Source organism: Canis lupus, chromosome 3 (genome assembly GCF_003254725.2).
Source record: "Canis lupus dingo isolate Sandy chromosome 3, ASM325472v2, whole genome shotgun sequence".
Classification (NCBI taxonomy): Eukaryota; Metazoa; Chordata; class Mammalia; order Carnivora; family Canidae; genus Canis; species Canis lupus.
Window position 1 is genome coordinate 24,231,613 of NC_064245.1, and position 22,180 is coordinate 24,253,792.

General features: G+C 36.7%; 1 protein-coding gene across 17 annotated transcripts in view; it reads right to left on the minus strand.

The window, feature by feature from the left end:
• XRCC4 (X-ray repair cross complementing 4) overlaps window positions 1-22,180 on the minus strand; it is a 252,062-nt gene that overhangs the window by 24,214 nt on the left and 205,668 nt on the right. For 8 of the 17 annotated variants that reach the window (XM_025438090.3, XM_049108293.1, XM_049108295.1 and 5 more), the window contains one exon: window positions 10,302-10,937. In XM_025438090.3, the coding sequence (XP_025293875.1) occupies window positions 10,826-10,937 (112 nt within the window). In that variant the 3' untranslated portion in view covers window positions 10,302-10,825. Of the gene's footprint in view, window positions 1-694; window positions 10,210-10,301; window positions 10,938-22,180 lie in introns of those variants that run through there. The other 9 variants (XR_007409743.1, XR_007409745.1, XR_007409742.1 and 6 more) reach the window with 3 other exon arrangements.

Genomic DNA, 22,180 nt, shown 5'->3' on the forward strand with positions numbered 1-22,180 from the left:
ATCTGCGGATATTGCGTGGTAGGAGGTGGAGTCTGACAACTGTCCAGACAGGCTGGGAACAGCATCAGAGTTACACAGAGTTACAAAACCTGCAGAGAAGTGAGAGACCTCTGGGTGCCTGTGGTTGGGCCCTTGTGTTGCCTTCAGGTTGCCTTTTCAAAAGCATAAATGGCATCAGGTCACTCCCTTTCTTCTATGATCCTTCTGTAGTTGTTCATTCCCATGAAAATCAGTGAGGAGTCTGCACCGCCTTCTCAGCTTCACACTGCATCTTTTTTTCTCCCTTTACTCCAGCCACAAAGCACCGAAGATGCCACACTTACCCGCTCCTCTGTTCCTCACACATGGCTGAGTGTACCTCAGTCACCCAGCAAATCCTCAGTCATCCCAGAAGGTCAGCTCAAACTTTGTCCATCTCCTCTCTTAAAGCTTTCCTTCCCCACAACCTCTTTTTCCTGTACTCTCCCAACAAAATAAACACAGGCTGATTCTTCTCAGCTTCCTTGGCTCCTTTCTTAGAGCACCTGTCATACATCTTGATCACCTGTGCACAGGTCAGCCTCCTTCCCTGGTTTAGACTTCCAGGAACTAGGAGACAGGATCAGGTTACTCATTTTTATATCTTCAGGGCCTGCAAGAGCCCTTGACACAAAGTGTTCGGTAAACATTTGATGACTGAACAAACACATGCACATTAGGATCTGTATTCTTTTAATCATAGTTGAGAATTTCACGTAAGGGTGCAGGAATCTGTCCTTATACATAGCCCAAATTTCAAATTCTTGGGATGAATAATTACTGACACATAGGGTAGTGACAGGAAAAGCACACACTGAGGTACTATCACTGAAAAAACTTAACATTTGCTGATTGCAGGCAATTATGAAAGTTATTGAAATCATATGTGATAGGTTAGGGCTATAAAAGAAAAAATCAAAGGAAGAGAGATGTTCTTCAGAAATGGCAATAATTTATATAGAATTCCTCAAGAAAATACTAGTATTATTTTATTATATACTTTTTCTCTCACCTTCCTCCAATGTCCTAATTCTTGCAGAACATAAAATTCTTGTTAAACAAGCATAGCTTTTGGATGACACATCACTGAATCTGAAAATCTATCTCCGTGTCAGAAGTAACCACACTTTGTGATTCCAAATCATATGGAAAGATAACCAGTTATTGCCAATATGGAGTTGCAATTTTATCTTCTGAGGGAGAATATGAATAAATGAATTAATGGGAAAATTCATAAACATACTTAGAGCTCTAGGGTAGATGCTTCTTTTCCTATATAGCACTTGGGCACACACGTTTTCCTTTGGATTTCTTCCTTTTTTATACTTCAGTGGTAAATCTGCCTCCCTTCTGATAGTCATATTATTTTCTTAGGTCACTACCTTCAATTAGGTCTTCTTTGCTTAGAAGTCAGGTCATCTTTTTTCTAAATTTGTTTTTAAGATTTTATTTATCTGACAGAGAGAAAGAGGGAGAGGGAGAAGACAAGTAGGCAAAGTGGCAGGCAGATGGAGAGGGAGAAGCAGGCTCCCCACTGAGCAGAGAGCCTGATATGGGGCTCAATTCCAGGACCCTGGGTTCATGACCCAAGCCTAAGGCAGATGCTTAATTGACCGAGCCACCCAGGTGCCCTGTCATGTCATCTCTTTAACATGATACTGCATATATGGTTGGAGCAGACAGTATTATTTTAAGACTCAACACTAGAGACAATGTTACATGAAACTATGTTGTATGCCTATTTGATAAACACATAGGATGATCAAAATAAAGAGTTCAACAGTTTTTCATAGGAAAGTAACAGGAATTGAGGGAAAGCTGAGAGGGGGAGAGAGTAAAGGGATGGACAATAAGGCAGGAGGTTGGACTCTAATGTAACATGTTGCCAATGGAAAATTCAGGCACTGGAAAGCCAGAAGACTTTAAACAATTGAGTAACGGTACAATCAAATATAAATTGCTCATTTTCTTTTAGGTAAATTACCTCTCTCTGGCCCAAATCTTCAATCAATTCTGCTATATACAGAGATTTCTCAGCACTTTTGTCATGGAAGTCAAAGAAAGGAGGTGAGTTCCATGGCTGAGATGCCAGGGAGCAGAGAAAGAAGAAAATCAGTTTTATATAAAACATAAGTGAGACTCTGAAGTAGGAATTCAGAGCAGAAATGGCCATGAAAATAAATCCTACAGGAATTCACAAAAATCTTGCAAAAAGCATGAGGCTTCAGGAAGGACCAAGAGTGGGGAGCTTGCACTAGTAAATTTCAGAGTCAATTTAGCTGATCATCTGGCTCTACATAACTGTATGCTGATCCATTATATGCTGATTGGATAGTAGAATAGTAACAGTCATGATAAGGGCTTCATATATGCTTCATTTACTGTGTAGCAGGCACTGTGCTAAGTGCTTTATCTGCATTATCTTATTTAATTTTCATTGCATGGATGAGAAAACTCAAGGTCAGTGAATATCAGTATGTTGCCCAGACTCAGACAGTTGACAACAGGTGTCAGACACACTATAGAAATGAGGCCTAATCTCATCCCCATATCCACATTTGTAATTCCTACTTACTCTATTACCAAATTCCAGCCAGAAGAAACCAGTTTTTGTGCCATATTTATACTAAAATCTACTACAAATGTAAAGCTGTCACTGTATGTTATTCTATATGAGAACTGTATTAGTCAGCTATTGTTAAAATACCACTATATAACAAACTAGCCCAAATCTTAGTGGCTATGAGTAGCAAGCAATTATTCTCAAGCTCATGGTCAGCCTGGTTGACTATAGTTTAGTCTATCTAGAATGGGGTCAGATGGATGGCTCTTTTAAATGTTTCAGGGTAGTGAGCTTGACTCCAAATTAGGAGTGAGTTCAGTTTTGCTCCATATCTCATCAGGGACCCAGGCAGGAGGGACAGCAGCTACTTGTGGAATGTTTTTTCCCACAGCAGAAATGAGCAGCTCCCAGAGGAGAAAACAGAAACATGTAATAACTCTTAACTTCCAGGCTCAAAAACTAATATATTTTATCCACCTTTTATAGTCCAAAGCAGGTCAAAGGAATGGTGGTGGTGGCAGAGAGTAAATATTTACTGGCAATAATTTAATCTTCCATAGCAATCTGATTACTCCTCTGTAAACTTACTTCCTCCGAGAGATATACTATATTGTATCTCTTAAGGGAGTAGAACAAAATTGTTTTCAATGTTACTCAATAGAGGCTCTGGAAAATTTCAGATGAATTCCCTAAATGTTTGCAAAGCACACTGACAAAGCATACTGCTCCCATCATCACTACTAGCATCTTGTCCTAATAGAGGATCTAGAAGTTTCACAGAGTTTTCAATTAGGTGATGTATGGGAGAGGACCCGTTGTCATCATAGAAGAATCCTACAAGTTGATGGTAGGGTTTTCACTATTTGGTAAGATCAAGAAAAATTATACTGCTTTGTACTCTTTAAAGGAATAACATACATGCATGGTAATCTACCAATGGTGGCAACTTGGTGGCACCTTACATTTAAAATTCATTTTCAAGTAAAATGTATGGCACTGTCCTATGTTGTCAAAGATGACAGACATTTCACATTTTTCCTAAAATCCATCAATGAAAAAGATAAAATCTATCAGTGATTTGATGACACATCTAAGGGAGGAAAGACCTTAGCTATATATAATGGCATTTTAATGAATTTTAACATCTATATTATAAACACTATATAAATTTAAATTATAAAAGTAGTTTTACTTTCCCCTCATATTCAACAGTTTTTCTATACCAATCTAGATTAAAACTCTCTGGAAATATTTTTTTAATGGCAGTGTTAACTAGTGACAATTTGTCAAATGACGAAAAAAAAACTTAATTAAAATGTTCGATGGAGAATATATTTGATTTCCTTATCACTTGGGTACTTTTTGCTTTGCTTTAAAGAACCATTTCATTAATAAGACCTCAGAAAAGGGAGCAGTAATTCTTAGAGATATGCCAGTATTGAAAATGGCTCTCAACCACAGAAGGACCTGAAGCTCCTTGGCGCAGTGGCTACTCTACCAACCAGTCTCAAGGATTGCATGGCACCCCTGCTCTGCTTTCTCCTAATCAGCCTCCGTGCTAACTTACATATTGGCTTTTTCAGTAAACTGAGGTTCAGCTATGCCATGAGGGTCACACTTCTTTCCCTGGTCTAATCGGCTATGGTTAGGGTTGGGAGGTGGGGCAGGGGCATGTGTATAACACAAGGGTACTATACCGGACACCCCTTGCACGCCACCGCAAGATCCTTTGGGCCCCACCTCAATAGCAGCCATTTCTCCAGCAATCAGATCCAGGCAGGTTTAGCTATCAGGCAGGTAACGGCAGCTGTGCCGCTCTTGTTTCCTGTCCAGGGCTTCTCTGAGACTGCGGCTTTGCTCACCCACAGGAACCTGCTACGTATAAATGGGGGCCAAGTGAAATATGTGGGAACAATGCTTCCAGGCCACTCTTTACCACTGGAAACAGCAACTCATGTATAAGTGCTTCTCCCTTTTATTCCTGGTTATATATCCTGGGAGAACTTTCAGAAGTTACTTCAGAAGATCCTGGTGGGGGATCCCTGGGTGGCGCAGCGATTTGGCGCCTGCCTTTGGCCCAGGGCGCGATCCTGGAGACCCGGGATCGAATCCCACGTCGGGCTCCCGGTGCATGGAGCCTGCTTCTCCCTCTGCCTGTGTCTCTGCCTCTCTCTCTCTCTCTGTGTGTGTGTGTGACTATCATAAATAAATAAAAAAAAAAAAAAAAAAAAAAGAAGATCCTGGTGGGGTGCGGCATGTCATCCAAAGGGCTGGCTGCCTTGATAAGGCATCCTTGCACTAGTTTTCCCTCCTTTCTTTTTAAATGCTTCCAGTCTAGCACTCCTGCTCCCTGGGATCAGATTCCCAAATAAATTGCCTATATACAAGCCCTTATCTCAGGATGTTTTCAGACAAGTGTAGAGTTAAGACAGATTCCTAGACGGGTCTTGTATGAGCAGGTCCATAAAAATTGTCTAATCCACCTACATTTATTTGGCTGACTGTGTTATTTATAAAGATAGTAATTAAGCTGGAGACTGTCTCTAAACCAAAAGTAAGTAGTTCGGGACTAACCTATGTTCCATTTACTGGAACAGTAGCCACCAAAATTGCTCCTGTCCTTAATGAGGATATCTACGATCAAGATAGGTGCAGGCTCCAATCTTCCTTGTCTTTCCTGAAGAACCAAGAGCCTTCAGGGACCAAGGCCCTCATTCTGAAAATAAACTTCCCTGGGGGATTTTGAGATGAGCATTTAGGGATGAAAGGCTTCCAAAAGAGGGAAGAAAAGTTAACATATGAACACTAAAATTTATAATGAATTTTATTGGAATGTAGAGGAAAATCAGAAAGTGATAATTACAGTTGGCAAATGAAAAGACACGTGGCTAACTGAAATGGAGACAGTGAGTAGAAGGCAGGCTGGGAGTGTTTTAAGTTGATTAGATCAGAGAGCTGAGAGTTAGTAGATAAGAAGACAGCAGATGGATGGTCAGTTATGAAGCAACCACAAAATGCTTATCATGTATTTTTCAAGGTTTCCTTTTCCAATTATTAAAATATGGAGAAAATCCATACTGCAGGCTTGCTCACAGAACACTTGGAATGAAATCTGCACTCGTGAAAAGTATTCACTGGAAGTTTTCAGAACAGCAGTGAAAAATTTCAATTCAGACAATAGCTAGAAATGGATAAATAGGTCTTTTGTGACAATCGTTCTCCCTGACAAAATGTGTTAACTACCTATTCTTTGCATTTCCTGATGTATAAGCAAATTATTGAGGTCTTTTATGAATTTAGATGTCAGCTATTTAATTTCATTTTATTAAAAATGGATTCTATAAATAATACCAAGTGCAAGAATTAGAGACACAAAAGGATGAGGGTTGGCTGCTTCTGGGCAGTATCTATCAAGGATCCATTCACTGGTTTTCCTTCTCATTCCCAGGTGTCCAGGAAGGGCCCAGGACCTGAAGATTTCTGGTACTGTAGATGTTTCCATGGAAGCATCAGTTCGAACTGTAGAGCTCAATGCTTGTAATGTCTGTATTATGTAACTCAGTTTCATGCTCTAAGTCTACCTGGCCAATATCTCTCCTGGGATGCCTTCTAACTTGTCTCCTTCATTCTGATGATTCACAATTACAAACTTGAGCATTAACCCCAAGCCCCTACCCCAAGTACCTTCTGCATTTTCCTCTAATCTGGCAGACAGCTTCATCCTCAGCTCACTGTCCCCAACCCTACCAATTTCTTTTATACTCCTAATTGGATCTTTTATCTTCTATGGGTACTTACTCATAACTTTTAGTTTTTTGTTCTTCTCTTTATGCCCCTTATCCTACTACACCTTGATATTATAGTTCACCACATAGTGGCTTGGGGTCCCAACCTCAACCCCCTTCCATATACTCCACTCTTTGAGAGCAGGCTCCAAATTTCAATTACTAGAACATAAGCTCCACAGCAATAGAGCACACGTATTACTCATTTTTGCATCTAGTGCCCAAAACAGAGACTGATAGAAATGCTTAATGAATATTTGGTGAATGGACGGATTTATCCTTTAATTCTCCACATGGCCCAGGTCTGTATGTTGTGCACAACTGATCCTTTACAAACATTTGTTGAATCAAATTTACCCAATAAAGAGCTACTTGGCTCTAAAACACAGGGTCTAGTATTTTATAAATCTAAGTTATAGGCCACTAAGAAAAACTTGTCTGAAGTAGTTTCCTGACCTTTTAAAACTACATAATAAAGACATCTCTTTTCCTGAGATGGGACTTACATGAACTTTCCTAATGAGGCCTAAGCCATACTATTTGATTGTAGACTAGAGCCAAGAATTATAAATTTTAAGATGAAAAAAACTTAAAAAATGCAAACACCTTGTTTTACAACGGAGGTCAAAAAAGGTCAAAAGAATAAAAAATAAAATGATATTCATGCTGCATTATAACTTAATTCTGTGCCTTCCATTTCAGTGTTTTCTTGCAACAATCTACTTTTGAGGATAGACAATGGAAAAAGGTGAGGAAAAATCATGGCATAGAATGACCAAGTCTGGACACCTTGACACTAAATCTATAGGTATTTGTCTACATAGAGTACAAAATCTAAAACTATCCTTTCAATTTCTCCACACTAGATATAAAGAAGAGAATAATAACTATGATCTTATTATGTTCTATACCAACCAGTGGAATCAATCTGACCCACAATAATGGTTGAAAAGATCCACTGCCCTGGAAAAATACAACCAAAATTTTATAAATATTATGAACTTTATAAATTTTGTTGTTACAATTATTAGGAAACACTCTTTGTATATCACTCTCTCACCACTAGTGGGTTAACAGCCAAAATTGTTTTCTTCTTCTAATTTAAAAAAGTTGTACATTTATGTATAGACACACACACACACACACACACACACTTTGGTTATTTAGATGAGATGACATTGCTTTGATATTCTGGTACTTTACAAAAATCCCCTTGGAAAAGTCCAAGACAAATCTTGGATTATATGAGACTCATTATTATACTGAAGTTCCTATATAACTGAGTCGAATTTTAGACTTTATATTTTTATATTTCACATATTTATATTTATATTTATTTTAAAGTTTCCCCTCTTACATGGAAGCCACTCCGGAAATAAAAATGCAGTTAAATTTCTATTTAAAATATTCTGCTGTTCCATTGACTTAGTAAAATCCTACTTATGATATCAACAGTGATGTGTAATTTCTTTTGCATACTCTCTGTAGGCAAGCCTACATGCATACACATGTATGTTTATATTATTTATAATTAATCATGAAAAGTACTTGAAGTTTCTAAGCCATTATTTCTTTACATCGAATCAACTGACTAAATTTCAACCTTAAGCTTCTTTTCAAAATAGTTTGAAACATTCTGAGTGCCTATTTGTGATAGACATACATTTATTCACTCAACAAATGCTTATTAAAAGCCTTTGTGATCTAGCTCTGTTGTAGGAACTGGAAATAGCTAAACATATGGTCACGCCTCTGCTGTGATGGGCCTTATTTCCTATTGGGAGACAGATAGAAAGAGAGAGAGATGAAAAAATAATTCTAGGTAGTGATATGCACAGTGGAAAAAAAAAAAAAAAACAAACACTCCAATGGGACAGTGACTGGGAATGTGCTCATCTTTAGAAAGGGTATTTCAGGGAAAGCACCCCTGAGGAGGTGACATTTTATTCTAGACCTGAAAGATGAGAAGAGACCAACCATATAAAGATGTACATTCTGAGCAGAAGGACCAATAATACATGGCTCTGAGCTCTGTCCTACCTGAGGAATAGTAAAGGAGTAAGGCAAACAAAGAGGAAGAAGCAGGAAATCAAGGGGAGACATAGGTAGGGACCAAATCATACCAGACTTTAGAAGCTGTGATAAGGAGTGTGAACATTATTCAAAAGGCAATGGATTGGGGATCCCTGGATGGCTCATGAGTTTAGTGCCTGCCTTCGGCTCAGGGTGTGATCCTTCAGTCCCGGAATTAATTCCCACATCGGGCTCTCTGCATGGAACCTGCTTCTCCCTCTCTCTGTGTCTCTGCCTCTCTCTCTGTGTCTCTCATGAATAAATAAATAAAATCTTAAAAAAAATTTTTTTTAAAAGGCAATGGATTACTATTGGATGGTTTCAATCCAGGCAGTGAAATGATCTTATCTAAAATTTAAAAAATTCAGTTTGTCTGCATTGCAGGGTAGGGGATGAGCATGGAGACCAGTCAGGAGTCAGACATAGTGATTGAGAGAGAGAAGTAGATAGAGTCAAGCTGTATTTTGGAGGTAAAAATAATGGGACGTGGGAGAGAAGAGAAGCAGATGCACCAAGGGGGATTCCTGGTTGTTAGCCTGAAGCAACTAGGTAAGTGGTAGTGCAATTTGGTGGATGGGGAACCAGGGGAGAGGGGTTGGTTGAGACAATCAGATCATCCAAATACTCCTCTAAAGCAAATAGATCTACTCAGTCAGATTTTTAAGAACCTTTTGTGATAATGATAAAGTATGCACCTGACCCTTGAACAATACAGGTTTGAACAGTGCAGGTCCACTTATACACAGAATTTTTTTTATAGTATAGTAGTTAAATGTATTGTCTCTTCCCTAGGATTTATTAACATTTTCCTTTCTCTAGCTTAGTGTAACAATGCAATATATAATATATATATAAATATAAAATATGTATTCATTGACTTAAATTATCAGTAAGGTTTCCCATCAAAAGTAGGCTCTTAGTAGTTAAGGTTTTGGGGGTCAAAAATTATATGCAGTTTTTTGACTACACAGGGTTTTAGCGTCCCAACCCTTACATTGCTCAAGGGTCAATTGTATGTATACATATATGACTATGGAAATAGAGCTATTCTAACTTTGGAGACATTAGCATGTAAATCATACTTAAGTTAAAGCCACAGAAAAGTTAGGTAGACAATGTAGACAATGAAAAGAAGAAGGCTGAAGAATAAGCCCGAGACACTCAAAACACTTAACTGTTGGTCAAGGAGAAAGACTTAGGGGCCAAAAAGAAAGAGGAAGCTAAACATCATACATTACTGCAAAAATCCGGTGAAAAAAATGTTTTCTGAGAAGTGACTATGTCAGGTGTAGCTGAGAGGTTTAGTTCCCAGGACCAATTATTGAATTTGGCAACATGGTGGTCACTGTTAATTTTGAGCACTATAGAGAAAATGAGTGTTCAACTGGAGAGAAGTGAGGACAAAGTGAGACGGTAGGAGGTGGAAACAATAAGTTTTTTTTTTAATTTTTTTTTAATTTTTATTTATTTATGATAGTCACAGAGAGAGAGAGAGAGAGAGAGAGAGAGAGAGAGAGAGAGGCAGAGACATAGGCAGAGGGAGAAGCAGGCTCCATGCACCGGGAGCCTGATGTGGGATTCGATCCTGGGTCTCCAGGATCGCGCCCTGGGCCAAAGTCAGGCGCCAAACCACTGCGCCACCCAGGGATCCCAGTTTTTTTTTTTTTTTAAGTTGTGCTAGATGTTTCTGAAGATAGATAAGTAAATGGGACACGGTCCTTGTTCTCAAAGAAGGTCCTTAATGTGTACAAAATCTTTCATCAACAATCTCTGAAAAATACATTTTTGATACAAAAGGGGTTATATTTTATATTAATAAGCACCTTACAAAGCCTGTTACTATGAAAAAGGAAACAGCTAGCTAAATAACATATTTTATTAGGAACACAAAATCTTCAGTGCATCAACAATTTTATCATTAGATTTTCAGATTATTTGTGTACAAACTAAAAATAAATTTTATCCATTTCACAAATTAAAATGCTCATTGTTCAGAATATGAGTATTCAAAAAAGAATTGTAGACAGTTTCTTTGTCCTATTTCCAAAATCTTCCTAGACAGGATGTTAGACAGCTACCATATATAACATGTGTGAATTGAATAAGATAAATGTGTCCTTTGCAAAAAAAAAAAAAAAACAGTCTGAGATTTTATTTAATTATAGGTATGTGAATGAATAGTTTAGAATAATGTACCACTGTCATCAAATCATATCTTCATATACATGTATAATCCATTTTGTACAATGGTTTCAATTCACTGTATATGTAATTAAATTGTAAGGTACAGTAATAGCTGCTGCTGAGCTGAAATCTTGCTTTTTTAGTTTAAAGAAATGAAAAGAAAACATAGTCTAGTGAACATCAAAGTACCTTTTTGAGACAGTTAAATCTCATCAAAGAGGTCTTCTGAACTACTGTTTCTTAGAGTTTCTAAAGACATGTTTTCAGCTGAGCTGTGCTCCTTTTTTGACGTCTCAGGTAGTGGAGGATCAAGCCTAGAGTATAAAGAAAATCAAGATAATTTTATTCTTAAAAATGACATATAGAGTAAAAGAAAATTAAGAGATACATAACAAATAAAAGTTAAATTCTATTTCAGAATTGGTTTAAAGACTCATTTCCCTATGCTGCATTAACATAAAAAAAGAGATGAAGAGAATTTAATTACTTTAACTGCTTTAGAATTAATCTGTCTCTATCCTGAACTAACAAAATTTCAAGGGCCTACAACAATATTCATAATTAAGGTCAAGAAATAAAATATCCTCTGTGTTGTAAGTCTTTTTATGCTAAGATACAGAAGGTCTCTCATTTCTTTAATAATCCCATCAATTTACATTTATAATTTACATCTTCCTTTGGCTCCCTTAAGTTCTATTAACATGCATTTTAATCTCTTATATCAGAAAATTCTGGCACATGAATTTCCTTTAGCAGTCTTTTGATTCTAAGTGTGTATAATACTAATAATGACATCACATTTTAGCAGTTGTTGATGAACATAAATGTTCACATTCACTTACTGAATTTACATCTCTTTACTTAGTACTAAATTTTATTCAGTTTCAGTCCTGGAGTTACCACATCCATGGTCTGACCTCTGTATTTATGTAAATGTTCTCTTTGAGTTGTAGGATAAAAGGCATGATGATCACAGATTGTTAACTGGATTCATAAAATGGTAAGCTGTAGGGTAATAGAGCTCAATCAGAAGGACCCTTGTATAAACTTTGTCCGTGGTTCTTTGTGGAACTTGAATAAAACATGCTTAAAATTGACAATTAGAGGTAGCTTCAGGGGCAATTATGACTAGGCTGAGTCAATGCACTAAAATTCAGGAATGCTCCTATATTTCCAACTTCAAAGGCAGAGGTGGAGTCATAGCAGCTAGGTACAACTGGAAGAGGATGGGACTTGAGGTCAGAACACCAAGATTTGGATCCAGGTCTTTTTCTTATTTAGCTAAGTGACTTTAGACAAATCATTTAACCTAACTAGACTTCTGTTTTCTCACCTATAAAACTGAGATAATACCTGTATCAGAGGTGGTCTAAAGATTAAATGAGAGGTCATATATGAAAATGCTTGTAAATTCCCACAAAACATTTGGAAACTATTATTATTAGCTGCTAATACTGCATAAACTACAAAAAAATAAAGAGCTCCTGCTAATAGCTTCTTTAATTTAAAAGGATAACCAATTAAAAGTCCCCAAACATTGAGTTTGTTTAGATTATAAGCATTTCAAAAATCCAGCACCTACACTTAGTCGCACAGATTATTAAAAATGAATCTGCCACAGGGTCTTCCTTGGCCTCCTGACTGCATACAATTAACTGTGATTGGCTGCCACTAGACCTGGGACATGCTCTGTCTTATCCTGAGCAAGCCAAGTTCAGACAACATTACGCTCACAAGAATGCTAAGATGCTAGGTTAACGCATTATCACGATGACAAGTCCTCCCTCTGGGAACTTTAATGTTAAAATTAACAATAAATACGGACGCAATTATTGTAACATGTAATTAAACATCTAAAAATATATTTCATAGAAGGAGAAAATGATATAGTACAGAATAAAAGTATAATTATTACATGTATAAGTTTTCAATGCCAACTCAACACATTAAACACTTTTCTCTGGCCCTAAATGTCTTAGAGGTGCTTTTTCTCCTCCTAGCGAAATGGAGAATTCATTTTTTTCAATTAAAAAGTCAGACCTTGAGAAATCTCTGATCTTGTTCATGGTTTACAATCAGAACACAAAGATCAATCAATTTAGTTTTAAAAGAGATGGTTCCCATCTCTTTCTAAAGTCACAAGGAGCTAAAGAATTAAATTTTGACTCCTTTGTTCTTAGTGCCTTGTACATAATAGCTGTTCAACAAAAGTTTCTCAATGAATAGAGATCATTTTTTGACAGCTTTTATATCTGTGGTAAGTCAACGAGTAAATTTAGAACTCTTCTCACAACCAAAAGAAAAGTTTAATCATTTATATAAGTAGTAAATATTGTAAAAAGCAAAAAAGAAAATAAAAATGTCCATCATCCTATTTTGCATTATTTGTATTTTCATGGTTTTTATTTTTACAAAAATGGGATCATTCTCTATATATATATTTTTGCTTTTATTTTTAAAAATTTTTTAAAGATTTTATTTATTTATTCATTAGAGACACAGAGAGAGAGAGAGAGAGAGAGAGAGAGAGAGAGAGAGGCAGAGAGGCAGAGACACAGGCAGAGGGAGAAGCAAGCTCCACGCAGGGAGCCTGACGTGGGACTCGATTCTGGGTCTCCAGGATCACGCCCTGGGCCGAAGTCAGGCGCTAAACTGCTGAGCCACCTGGGCTGCCCTAATTTTGTTTTGTTTTGTTTTTCCCTAATTTTGTTTTTAGAGAATTTTTTTTACTCTACACATAAATAGTATCTTTGCATATTAAAAGATACAGATATACCTTAATCATTAATTTCAATCTGGTTGTACTAAGTATTAATCTACTGATGGATACTTGGGTTGTTTCCATTTTCTTAATGCTCTTAAAAAACAACAAAACAATTAACATCCTTAAACATGTATCTTAGCATACTTATCCCATTATTTTTTCCATGAACATGCTCATTCCAAGAATCCATGCTTAGAGGTGACATTTGAAAGCAAATAATTCAGAGAAACTGTATCTAAAGTCTTAATAAAAAAGTGAGCTAAACTAGTAATTTGAAACTTGGGAGTTCCTCTCTAATTTCAAACATTAATTATGGCCACTATAAGTCCTAACTGTTCCACAAAGAGTTTTTTTTTCAACCTTCCACATTCAGACTGATTTTCTTCTTTTCTTTGATCATGTAAAGTACCTAATGTCTACATGCTCTATTTCTATATGTAATTTTATTCATTTAACCAATATTTATTTCATATGTACTACGAACAGCTAATTTTGTTAGGGGAATTAAAGAAACTGACAAAGATATCAAATGATTGATTCCTGCCCTTGAGACGCTTTCAGTTAAACTTTTTACTTTTACTAATTTTTAAAAACTGTGTCTTCCATCTTAAAAAAATTTATAAGTAGCTTGAAGTAACTATGTAATATAATTTGCTAACAAACAGTGATTTATCCTCCTAGGAATCTCTACAAACATTGTATCAATATTTAGGATTCAGAAGATTTTTCAGATAGTTTTTGTGGGAAGCATTCAACAGGACAAATTCTGAATCCAGGGTCAAGGACTTTTATTTATGCTCCATCACTTTGAGATTTTGGTCGGGTGGCTGCACTTTTCTGGATCTGTTTCTTAATTTAATTTGTGGGAAGTCAGGATTACCATAAATGATCTTGGAGCTCTTCCAGGTCCTAAATTCTGAAAACAGTTACACTCAGTTCAGAACAGACTACTTTCCAAAACATAGGTTCTCAATAAATATCTGTGGAATAAATGAATACTGTGAATTAAAGAAGAATGGTTAATGACAAGAAGAAACTACCTTTGTAGAGTTTAATGTTGAATTATAAGGCTTTTTTAAAAATAAAGGGAGTAAGTGGAACTAGATGATGAGAGCTTTACTAAAAGATGACTTATGTTCTCAATAACACACTGCAGAGATTTCTGTTTTATTGGCTTGATTCCACACTGTATTACAACACACGCATATACACAACTGAACAGGAACTACACCTTGAATCAAAACTGCACTACCACCATCTAATTAATGATGAATAATGAAGATCAAAAACTTTCTGGGACTTGAATTACCAACATCTTTTAAAATGTTATTTCCAGTTATTGGCTCATTTTGTAAAGGATATTTTCTCAGCCTAGTTTAATACTGGTATTGCCATGGCTGGAATATCATCCTTTTCTTATTCAAATGAGAAACATTAGTATAGTTTGGAGTGAATTACTTGTATTTTGTTACATATTCGGAGAATAATATTCCTGAAACTTATCAATGTGCCAATCTGAGCAAAATGAGAGATCGGGAAAACTGTGTAGTGATTAATGGCACTGTGACACTTGAAAAATGGTTCTGAAATAAAAAACCAAAGGTCAATTTTTATATGGCCTAACTATACCTCCACACAATACACACATAAAGTTCAGGGAAATGTCTTTAGGATCTCAGGACAGAAAAGGGGTTTTTTGTTAGTTTGTTTTTTAACAGAAACAATAAAGATTGATAAGTTCAATTACATTAGAAGCATTAGAAGTACTTCTAATCATCAGTAGACACCTTAAAGAGAATGAAAAGAAGACAAGTTACAAACTGAAAGGAGATATTGCAGCATATGCTACTGACAAAGGATTACTAACTAAAACTCCTATAATGTTTTAAAAATCAACAAAATTTAAAAATGTGTGCCAAAGACCACAGGAACTTCCAAGAGAAGGGAACAGTAGGGGCAAATAAGCATATGATAATAAACTCGACTTCACTGGTAACCAAGGAAATGAAAACCAGTATGAAATAGTTTACATCACATTAGCAAAAATGAAAATGTCCAACAATAGCAAAGATCGTGGAGGACATGGAATATAACAAGATAAATTACTACTAGTTAAAGTATAAACAGTGACATCATTTTTGGGTAATAATTTAGCCACAAGTGCCCAGGTACATGGAGATGTATATACCTAGACTCAGGAATTCCACCCCCATCCACATATTCTAAAGAAACATTTGCATATCCATGTCAGGAGACACGTGCACAAGTGCTTTCATTAGTGCATTGTTTGTAATAGCAAAAAAAAACTGTGAAAACTACCCAAATGTCTTTCCACAGAAAAATGGGCAAATAAGTCATAGAATTTTCACATCATGGACTATATACTACAGCTCTACACATACATGAATCTCAGTGTTGAACAAAACTGCAAAGCACAAAAGAATGTTCATAATATGATTCTATTATTCAAAACATGCAAAGTTCAAAAGCATGCAAAACCAGACAGTATTCTTCTGTGAACACCAGTGTGTATGTATGTGTGTGTGTGTGTGTGTGTGTGTGTGTGTGTGGTGTCAGTATAACTGTGTAGGATATAGGTACAGAGTAGTTATGGATCTTATTTGCTCTTCCATGACTGTTCTCAGATTCCTGGGTGTGTAAGTTTGGTTTCTGTGAAGATGGTGATATAGAAGAGGGGCAAGTTTAGCATTAGGCATAAAGGGTTTGCTTTTAAACTTTAAACTTACATTAGGCATCAAGAGTCTGCACGATATGCGAATGGAGCTAGATGGTGAACAAGTCAACCATTACGCAGAGGGAGTGCGCAGGGGAGAAGATCGGACTCTATGTAGAGAGACTGCAGTCACTGCTGTATGACTGGCACCAAAGGTAAATGAATTGAAGAGAACTATATTATCAGAGAAAACAGTTTAATATAGAATTCTAGAGAATATTAAAATTGCACAGCAGACAGAAATGATTAAAAGGAGAGTGAAATGGAATGATGTGAAAGATACGGAGAGAACCAGAGAGAATGCTATCACAAGAGCCAAAGGCCAAGTTTATTTTGTGTGTCTGTGGTTTATGCTCTTTCCAATGCCACCCAAATGCTGTTTTTTTTTTACACAACTTTGCTGAATCAATAAATTCACGTTTTCATCCCCTATGAATTATCTGGGAGTTGAGAAGAAAAGCGCCGAAGGATGCTGTTTATGCTTGTGATTTACCATAGAAAAGAATAAAGGCAATGTTTTCTGTTGGAAAGAGAAAAGTCTTAAACTCTTGGGCTGCAGCTGCTGTAGCAAGTATCTAACAAAATGGTCAGTTCCTGTCTGGCCACCAAAGCAGGTCATTGTAAAATAGCTGTTTCTCTCACATTGTATTTGTATCTATGTGTATACTATCAACTCCCATGGCATCCACCCATCTCATCTCTGACTTCCCCTGGGCTCAGGGTAAAGGTCAGATGTAGTACGAGGGGTGAGGTAAGGGCCATGTATTGGGAGAGAATCAGACCTGAGCACTGGCAAAGACACACATTATTTGGTAATAATAAAGGCCAACATCCAATGATCTATGTTTTAGGAGGTAACAAATCAAGCCTTCATCAAAAGGACCACAAAAAGCAGCCAAGTCAAAGTATTATGTACCTGCTACTATAAAATACCTGGCCAGCTACCATACTGACCTTAACAGAGTTCCCACTATGAAATAAACCCAATTACAGAAACATTTTTTTAAATGGAAATGTTTTAAATGTATGCTTAAAGACTCAACATCACCAGAGTTACCACAATATTTTCAAATTAAATTTCAGTATTTAAAAAATGTTTTGATCTTAGAATAAGTGGGAAAAGTAGCCTCAAATTTCTAGTTGACCTTATAAAAACCAAAAGCATATCCTAAACAAATTAACAGACTGAAGTCATCAGGATTCGGTAAAACAAGTCCTGAATGTTGTCTGGAATTCTGTGGGTCTAGACAACATTTTTTGGCCTGAAAAAAATGAAAGAAAGGAAGCTGAAACTTTCTGACAAGCAAAATGGCAATTAAAGAAATTGTGTTAGTTAATTTCAATTAAATTTCTAAAGATATCTTTTTCTAAAGAATAGGACTTTGCCGTTCAAACTTATTAAGAACGAGAAGAAAACAGAAATCTGCTTCCGAAATAAGTAATTCTGATTAAAACAAAGAAAGGAGAATTATGAAGAGTGACTATACTTAATGCCAAAAAGCTTGATAGGTATTGGGAAAGAAGGATAATTCTAAAATTTCCCTATAAAAATATATATTATGAACTTGAAAAAAAAGATTCTGTGGTTCTACATAATTCAATGTCAAATGTCACAACCATTAAGACCTGTATGTCCATAATCCACAAGGATGCCAAAGTTTATGCAGGAATTTCATAATAAATTGGAAGATTTTGTTACTCTCATTGTACTTTATTCAGGTAAATTATATTACTCTGGTAATTCATCAGATGATTAATATCAGAGTCTATACCTTTGAAAAATCAATACCTGAAGAACCCTAACTAAACCTCACTTCTTCCTGTATTCGTTGCAAGTTTTGAAATGGTATAAGTGACATTTGCTACTGTTGATCTATGCTTATAAAAGTAGAAAACTGTCATCGTGGTAGAAAATGATTCTCCACAACCTTAATATGAAGACAGGCCACTGCTTATTGTGGTTTTATGTACTACAATTGAAGCCTCCCTCACTAGAAAGCTTCTCAGGGAGAGACTCTGCTTTACTAGACCTCACTCAGAAGAGTTCTAATAATTGCATGTATTAATTAATAAACAAATGACTGAAAAAATGAGGCAGACCGTGCTAACAGAAGCAGAAGTCTCAATAAAGTTAACCTGCCCAAAGCCACAGAGCCAGTAAGCACAAGTCAACGACGGAGCAAGGATACTGGCCGAGGTTTCCTCACTCCCAAATCCACACCCATCATGCCACACGGGTATATGGGAGTCACTAATTCTTACTTCTCGGGCAGAGGAAGGTAGCTTAGTGTAAAGCAGTGTGTCTCAAAAGGTAATTCTTTTTTAAAAAAATATTTTATTTATTTGAGAGACAGAGAAAGAGAGAGAGAGAGAGAAGGAGAGAGAGAGAGAGAGAGAGAGAGAGAGCACATGAACAAAGACAGAGGGAGAGGGAGAAGCAGACTCCCAGCTGAGTAGGGAGCCAGATGTGGGGCTCAATCCTAGGATCCTGGGATCATGACCTAAGCCAAGGGCAGACGCTTACCCAAATGAGCCACCCAGGCTCCCCTCAAAAGGTAAATCTATAAGATACTCTCAAAGAATGATATCTGTGGTCCAAAATGTTTGAAAAATATGCATTTTTCTCCACAAAGTCCCCTTACTGTTTCATGTACATAATATTCATTAAAAGTTATGGAAATTCTTCCATAAATGAATTTGTTAATTAAATTATTAAGTAAAACAAAAGCAAGGTGCAGACAAGTATGTGTAGATCATGCGTGTATATACACATATACACACACACACACACAGAATAGCTCTAGGCTGGAAGGAGTCATAAGAAACTAGTAATGGCCAACTCTGGGGAAAGGAACTTGGGCTGAAGAACAAAGATACTTTCGGCTGGATATTCTCTTAAACAGTTAAGGCTTTTTTTTTTTTTTTTTTTTTAAACCTTATACATAGATCATGTCTTTGTAAAGCACTTTAAGAAGAAAGAAGCTTGTTTACCTGGGTTTTGGAAGTGAACTTGGAAGTCGAAGCCTCTTTCTTCACTATCTCTCAACTACTAACATCCCACAAAACCAGTGTTCTCTGAACAGACTGCATTACCCGCTGCTTCCTTGAGAATACATCATCTGTTAGCCTGAACTCCAAATTTTAGTGATTTAATAATGAAGGAAAATAAAACTACAGAAAAAAGCAGACAGAACTGTACTTTTGGTTACCAAGAGAAATGGAAAAAACTACGGACACTAACACCCCGCCATGAAAGTTAGTGATCTCTAGTTTCACCACAGTGCGGAACCAGCTGTTTGAGTTTCCTGCTGCTGCTGTAACAAATCACCATAGCGTAAGGGCTTACAACAACACAGATCCATTCTCTTACCATTCTGGAGGTCTGCTGTCTGACCCAGATTTCACTGGACTAGTATCAAGGTGTTGGCAGAGCTGTGTTCCTCTCTGGAGGCTCTAGCGGAGAATTTATGTCCTTGCCTTTTCCAGCTTTCTGAGCTACCTGCTTACTCCATCTTCAAACCCAGCAATATCAGAAGGACTCGGCCTCGTAGCACAGCACTCTGACTTTGCTTCCTTCATCACATCTCCTTCTCTGCCTCTCCTCTCTCTTTCCCATTGAAGAACTGTGTGATATATTGGGCCCACCAGGATAATCTAGGATATTGAGCTGCTGTGAAGGTCAGCTGATTAGCAGCTTTAATTCATCTGCAACTCTTCTGCCACGTGATCTAACTTGGCTTTGGTTCCAGGAATTAAGACCTAGAGTCTTTGGAAGGGTGGTGGCCATTCTTTCCCCTACTCCTGACTTAATTTGGTTAGGGCTCAATTGTTATTCTAATCAATCAGCTTAAATACGTTTCAGGCTAACTGAATAGAGAAACAGGTTGTGTAAGAGGACATGCAAGGCCCAGAGCTCAAAGAAACCGTCAACCTGCCTGGAGGAGGCATCTGCAAGGTGTGTGTGATATGAACTAAAACTCCAAAGAGCCCACACTGTATCTTCTTATCCAGAGATAAACTGAACCAGATTCCCTGAGAAAGGCTGGCAACTACTATCACGCATCACCTATCCATTCACTATTATATTGAGTGCTTAGTCCATTACTGAATGCTTATTCTCCAAGGGTCAGAGACCCAGAAGACTGTTCTAGATGTTTAGAATACAAAGGTGAGCATACAAACCATTCAAGGCAGAGGTAGCATCAGCCTCTGAGCTCCCATGAAATTAGACTTACAGTAACCCTGGTCTAGGCTGTGTTTAGAGGCTTGTCTACAGTGCTGTGTTTTATTACGACAGTTCTAAAGAGTTAGTCTGTTAAAGAACCATAGAAATGCCACCCTCATAGGAATGTGACACATGTGCTATCAGGCCCTTCTAAGCAGGGCCACATGCTTAGAAGGGCCTCATCCTTGGCTTGCTGTTCTATTACTATCCTGAAACTGTTAATAATTTTTCACAAAGGGGCTCTGCATTTTCATTTTGCACTGAGCCTGTAAAATATTGTAGTTTGTCTTGACCATGAATATTGAGTGACCTCAGTATACCAGTCCCAAACTGGACCTAACCAGTTGCTCAGACTTCTGGACCGATAAACAGTGGGGACTTTTTCTTTTATTTTTATTTATTTATTTATTTCAATGGGGACTTTTTAAAAACCAATTATGTACTGATGTACTGGACTCATTCTGTCCTATTCAAATCTAGTTTTGATCCTTAATTAGCATAACCACCAGTAAACCTCCTTTCTAACACTTAATATGCACCTACTTTTTCTCTCCTGGGAAATACCTGAATGTTTTTTCTTTTGGCCTGCAAATTAATGAATATGTATTTTCTTTATAAATACATACTTTGCTTTATTAGGCTTTTCCTCTTCCTTTTTTCTTCTAAAATTCTATTGTCTTTTGTTTTATAGTAAGACAACTCGATTTCTACCTTAATTAATAGGTTTCTCCATTATATTAGTCCTGGCTTGTGGACTTTATTCTCAGCGTTCTTAAAATTAACCAGTCTAATTAGTCCTCCACTAGCAAAGCAGCAAGGCTGTCATTAGTGCCATCCTAAGCTGTGGCTTATCCACCTCCTTCCCTTTGGATTTATTATCAGTCAGTTCCAAATACTTCCTGATTATTTTCCTAGGCTTTCATGGAAAAGGTGACTAAGGATGATTACGCAGTCAGACTTTTTTTAAAAAGTAGAACTATTCTGTGTCATCACTAATATCACAATAACTTTTATATAAGATGAGCTGAGTACTATATAACTGATACATAAAGTAAACCAAAAAACCACTTCTTCACATAGGATATTAATTCATCTTGGTATTATGGGTGAAATGTAAAGAGTCATTGCTCAAGTTCTGTGAGATGCTCTGTTTGATAGAAACATTTCAGAGAGGAGTCAGAGCACTGGAAGAAGGCAGATGGAAATAATCTACACAATTCTGCAGATTTTGATTCTGAATTATAAAGATTAAACTTTTCAGTTGTTTTAAAATATATAACCAAACTTAAAGTAAAGCCTAGCTGATTAGGGAGACAGAGTGTTTTAAAAACAACTCATTTTATCTCACAACTGGTAGCAATTCACTGTTGTAGATAACACAGTACAAGGCATGGAGGATGGAATCTACATGCTCAAAGTGACTGAAGAAAGACCTATCTTCCCTTTAGACCCCAGAAAAATTTATTACACATATGGTGTTATGATTCCAGTAAAAGTTCAAATGTCACCACTGAACTTTTATTTATCATTCAAAAACTACATGAAATAAACTCAAAGATTATATAAAAGTTGACTGAATCCACACAGAAAGCTATTGACTACAGTTGTGTGTTTTGTTTACATAGTTATATTTACTAAGTAAATTATATACATTTTATCATTGTAATATCTATGATTACCAATTATAATTACCAATTTTTTCAAGATTTTGTACTTAATTAATGTTTATTTTAAAGAATAGGTATGACACATGGTTTCACTAGTGTATTAGCTGATGCAAATGAATTTCATTTTTTAAAATGTCCTATGTAATCAATCCCTTAAGAAAAACATA